At 59.6% G+C, this 5,254-nt stretch overlaps 1 protein-coding gene across 1 annotated transcript in view; it reads right to left on the bottom strand.

The window, feature by feature from the left end:
- Positions 1 to 5,254, bottom strand: part of STAC2 (SH3 and cysteine rich domain 2) — a 47,337-nt gene that overhangs the window by 12,987 nt on the left and 29,096 nt on the right. Inside the window, exons 3-10 of the mRNA XM_019507412.1 lie at positions 5,093 to 5,254; positions 3,557 to 3,654; positions 2,867 to 2,951; positions 2,415 to 2,527; positions 1,583 to 1,655; positions 1,317 to 1,378; positions 596 to 693; positions 94 to 145 (exon numbers count right to left, since the gene is read on the bottom strand). The exon at positions 5,093 to 5,254 is cut by the window's right edge and continues 17 nt beyond it. Coding sequence (XP_019362957.1) covers positions 94 to 145; positions 596 to 693; positions 1,317 to 1,378; positions 1,583 to 1,655; positions 2,415 to 2,527; positions 2,867 to 2,951; positions 3,557 to 3,654; positions 5,093 to 5,254 — 743 coding nt within the window. The remainder of the gene's footprint in view (positions 1 to 93; positions 146 to 595; positions 694 to 1,316; positions 1,379 to 1,582; positions 1,656 to 2,414; positions 2,528 to 2,866; positions 2,952 to 3,556; positions 3,655 to 5,092) is intronic.

Here is a 5,254-nt window from a genome sequence, read left to right as displayed (position 1 = left end):
GATATCTCTGGCCCCTCCCTGCCCTCGTCCCTGTACGCCACCTGATGCCCCTTACCCCAGCCCCTCTCTGGAGTTCCCCCAGCCCCCACCAACCTTCCACCAGTCTTCATTGGAGTCATCGACCAGCATGATCCTGTCTCCAGGCCTGGGGGGCACAGACAGAGAGGGAGCTTGGTGTTAATATGGGGAAGGAAAAACACACCATGCCAGCTCCATAGCAAGGCCTCCCCACCCCCATCTGCCCAGATGTGCCCTTCAGGGCCCAACCCCTCATGGCTGCAGGGTGGCTTGGGAGCCAAAGCTGTCCAGGAGGCAGTGGGGCTGGTCTCAATGGAAAAGGGAGAGGCAGGGGAACAGGACAGGAGAGCTGGGCTCAGAGAACAGACTCAAGCTGTTCCTGAGATCATGACCCCCCAGGCCACCACCAGCACCTCTGATGCTCCCTGCCCAAGCCACCTTCCCATGGGGTTTTCCACGGGGATCCTGAGCAGCCTCTGCAGCCTTCCCCCAGCCTGTCTGAATCCCTGCTAGGGGACCTGGGGACTCCTCACTGCCCTCCACCATGTGACTGCCCCCTGGGGGAATGGGCACTTACTGCAGGGGCAGGTCATTGTGCTCTTGGGGCAGGAACTTGTAGAGAGCTACATAGGAGTACATGGGTGAGATCTCCTTCCACGATGAGCTCCAGACAGCCTGCAGGGAAAGGGCCCAGAGTCATAGCAGCTGAGGAGGAGGCAGTATCCCACTGTACATGCCTCCACCCCAGCCCCACTGCCAGGAGGGACATCCCCGAGGAACAAGCCTCTGTGCCCACTCCCTCTTCCCTCATGCTCCTGCCCCTAAGCCTTGTCACACACCCACTCACACTAGTCCCTCCCTCCTGTAGAAGTGCCCCTTCTACCCAGTGCCCTGACCAGTCCAGGTAGCAACCCATCAATGCCCCCTCGTACATACTCATCCCAGCCAAGGGTCTGTGGCAGCTGCACCCTCTTGGCAGGGGCACGAAGCAGGGGGGCAGGTTACTGGAAGCACAGCTATCCAGAGCCAGCTGCTGGCTTGCAAGGTGGGCAGGGGGTGCGGTCCCAGCCCTAAGGGGGGGCCCTGATACAGCTGGTGGGGGTGGAAGCCGCCACAGGGACACAGGCACCAATGCGAGAGTTGAGGGGATATGAGGAGAGGGAAACCTCAGGACACAGTCCCCAGAATGGGGCAGGGATCTGCTGTAATACAATTACTAGGTGGGAGGAGTTGTCAGAGCACTTGTGGCAAGATAAGGGAAGCTGGGAAGAGTTGTGGGGATCTGGAGTACATCTCACTGGCTGTGCAGGGCTCTTCTCTTCAGAGGCTGCACCATCACTCTCTGCTGGGGCTGTGAACACTGCAAGAGACAGGTAGGGTCAGCCCTGGGAGCTCCCTTCCCTCGCTGTGCCCAGCACAGCCCACCTTCCCCTAGCAAGAGCCATGAGGCTGCTTTCTCTGCCATGGCCAGCCTGCAGTGCTGGGGGCAAGGTCCATCCAGTAGCTGCCCCTGCCCAAGGGAGAAGGGCCCTTGTGCCCACCCTGGCTTTTGGGTCCCACTCACCACTATCGCTCTGGCTTTCCTCGCTGTTCTGGAGGCCTCCGTCCGCATCCTCCGCAGCCTCATCCCTCTCATTCTAGGGAAGATGGAGATACTGGGGGTTGGCAAGATACCTGCTGGCATGGTCTAGCAGCCCCCTGCCACTCCCCAACACCAGCTTCAAACTGCCTCTGCTATGCATCTCTCTACCCTGGCCCTTGCTCCAAGCACTACTGCTCTCTCCTGCAGAGGTCCCTGATGAATTCATGCCCCCCCTTCCCACACACAGGGTACCACTGGATTTTCGGTCCCCTGCAAGGAACAGGGATGGGGCTGGGCCATTGTGAGCTCTCCACGGATGCTGCTAGCCTCAGAATCATAGAAATAGAGAAGTGGGCTGGAAGGGACCTCCGGAGGTCACCTAGTCCAATGTTTCTCAACCCGTGGTTTGTGGCCCAAAAGTGGGTTGCAAGAATATATGAAAGGGTCATGAACAAACTTTTAAAATAGATCAACAAACTTTAAGAATGGATTCTTCTTTAAAGGAGGAAACTGTAGGAAGCTGTGGCAAAGGTCCAGCCTTCAAGTTGCTGCTTGGAGCCCCCTGCCTCACACGCTGGGGGGCTGGGGCCTGGGGGCAGTGGGTCGTGAGTGAGGGGCACTGAGACAGGACTGGTCATTGATGTTTACAAGTGGGTCCTGGTACACAAAAAGTTGAGAAGCATTGATCTAGTCTAACTCCACTGGGGGACAAAGGTGGTGGTAGGGGTGAGGCCTGGGAAGGTGTACCCAGCTCTGGGACAGGGATGGGCTCTGTGCAATGAGCCGCACCCAGGTGCTGCTGGAAGGAACGTACCAGGCTCCTAGTGGGCGACTCTGAAGTGCTGCTGAAGCTGGAGCGGTTCATGTGAGCCAGCGAGGTACCATAGCGCAGCGTCTCGTAGATGGGATCCACCTTGCCACTGCGGCCTGCAGAGCCGGAGGTGGATGCGGGGCTGTAGTCAGGGACTCTGTCTACAGCCCCAGGAAGCCTGGGCCACAGCTGCACCAGAAGCCACCCACAAGGGCAGCAACTCACTGCAGACATGGCAGGGACCCTACCTTACTCTCCTGCTAGGGCAATATCCCTCTCCATTAGCACCCCAATAACAGCCCTGAGGCTCCCCAGTGCCAGCCACCTCCCCCACGCCAGTACAGCAGCTAGGTCTGGGGCATCCTGAAATAAAAGCACCTGGAAAGGTTCTGCCAGCCCAGCCTGGAGACCCCTCCACAGTCACCACCCTGTGCCCTGGGGCAGAGATCTCTCACCTGCAGGGGGAGACTCCTTGGAGCTGCCCTGCTGTTGGTCCTGCAGCAGGAGGGGGGAGCTGAAGTTGCGGCGAAAGGAGGTGGCCTAGAGGGAAAGGATGGGGCAGAAACCATAACAGTGATGGGGGAGGGGGGACAAGCTCCTCAGCCTGTCTGTCACCCCCTGAAAGTCACGGTGTTCCCTGGGGTGGGTATATACCCACACTGCATAGGAAAGGAAGGACTGGGGTGCCTCAGCTGCCCCCAGGAAGCAGAGCCTGGTCATCTCCAGCCTAGACGCTCCAGGACAGTAGCTCTAGGGGTGTAGGCAACCCCAGCTCAAGGGGGAGCGGAGACTCAGTAGCCACAAGCAGCCAGGGGGGAACCGCAAGGCTAGAACTCACAGCTTTGGCCCTCAGTGCACCATCCCAACCCATCCATGACAGCAGGGGCAGGGGCAGGGCCGGGCTGTCTCCAACTCTGTTCCAAGGCTGCTGGACTCAGATTGACAGGGTAAAGCTGCTGTGCAAACCTCCTGCCCACAGGTGACAGTGGCGACCCAGGTCACTGGATGGGCCAAGAGTGTGCTTTGTGTGCATGCATGCACCCATGTGTGTACTCGTGCACTGATGTGCAAACAGCAGAGAGCACACACTCACCCAGGGGTAAGGGAAGAGTGGGGGAGGGCACTACCCCGGTGAAAGCACCTACCGTCTTGCCAGGGCATTGCTGGTGTGAGACTTCTTCCGAGCACCACAAGTGCACGCTGACCTTGCACGTTTTACACCTCAGGCCTTGCTTCGAATTGCCTGCAGCACACCGGGCAACCACAGGGGGGGCATTAGAGAGGGCCCAACTCTGACTGGCAGGGAGGGGCATAATATACAGGTTTCCCTTGATTTATGCAGGTTTATATGCAAATTTACTCTTATGCAATGAGCATATTTAGACTCATTAATTCATTATATGCAAGGTAAATTCACTCTTATGCAACCAGCATAGATGCCCCACACACCCAAGCAGGTAAGTCTGTGAGGGGAGGGGGAAGGGCCGTGGCCCCACTCACCCCAGTCCCAGCTGCAGCTGCCTGGGAGCATCTGGCGCCAGCTGCCTGCAGCCACTGGGCTACACTTTGCTTCACCTGTCCCCACTCACCTCTGCTCCTGGGCTGCACGGTGCCCTGGTGCAGGCAGCTCGCTTTGGTCACTCCCAGGGCTGCTGCAGCAGGAACTGGGGTGAGTGGGGACAGGCAAAGGCCCGAGGGATTCGGGACACGGTGCAGCCCAATAGCTACAGGCAGCTGGTGTCGGCTGCTCCTGGGGCTGTTGCAGCAGAGACTGGGGTGAGTGCCACACCCCTGCCACCCAGGGCTCTGGCTTGCCCGCACTCACCTCAGCCTGTGCTGGAGCAGCCCTGGGAGCAGCCGACACCAGCTGCCTGCACCAGGGCATGGTGCAGCCCAGGAGCAGAGGTGAGTGAGGACAGGCAGAGCCCAAGCATGGGGGACAGGCGTAGCACGGTGCAGCCCAGTGGCTGCAGGTAGCCATCTCCAGCCACTCCCAGGGCTGCTGCAGCCGGGGCTGGGGTGAGTGCCTCTCTGTTCCCTCTGCTTTGCTGTCTTATGCAGCCCCAGGAGCAGCAACCCTCCCTCTGCCCCTTCTCTAGACCCAGCCTCATTCCCTCCCTCCCTGCCATGGGAACCTATCCCTATTTTTTTATGTTGTAAAGCGGGTCCGCTTTATGCAAAACCGACGTACGCGCTGTTCTCCAGGAACGCATGTATAGCATAAATTGAGGGAAACCTGTATTCCCAATAGGGCCTTGTGGGGAGAAAGGGACTTGGCTCACAAGGACCTGGAACAGGGGCACTACAGGCCAGGGGGCGAGATCAAGGCTGGAGCCACTGCAGTCTTCTAGGGGCCCTGAGGGCTCAGAACCAGTCTCCATTGAGTAGGGAGATGGGATAAAGCCCTGGGCTGGGCTGGGCTGGGCTGGGCTGGGCTGGGCAAACAGGGAGATGTGGTGCTGGGGTATATGTGTGCGCTGGGGGGGAGGGTCTGGCCTAGCTGGAAGAGGCAGAATCCAGGGGTGCAAGCCTGATGGGTTTGTGGGTTGGGAGAGCTGGGCTGTCTGAGCCCTGGCAGGGGGTGAGGGGTGGGGGGGGGAAGTAGTAAGACGACTCCCCGTGCCCAACCCCAGTTTGTAGCGAGGCCCCCCTGCCTCCTTCCTGGGGCCCATGGCACTCACCCACGATTTGCTGGTGGCAAAGCTCACATGGGCAGTGCTTCTTGAAAACATACTCCTGGAAGCTGTGCGTCCGCATCGGCTTGAGGGGCACCAGGGGCCGATGGCAGGCACTGGGTGAGCGCTCAGCCCGGGGCGGGGTGGCTGCAGTGGGCAGCGGTGGGG

Source organism: Gavialis gangeticus, unplaced genomic scaffold, assembly GCF_001723915.1.
Source record: "Gavialis gangeticus isolate Ggan-Ray unplaced genomic scaffold, GavGan_comp1, whole genome shotgun sequence".
NCBI classification, from domain to species: domain Eukaryota; kingdom Metazoa; phylum Chordata; order Crocodylia; family Gavialidae; genus Gavialis; species Gavialis gangeticus.
This window is presented reverse-complemented; position numbering and strand designations above follow the sequence as displayed.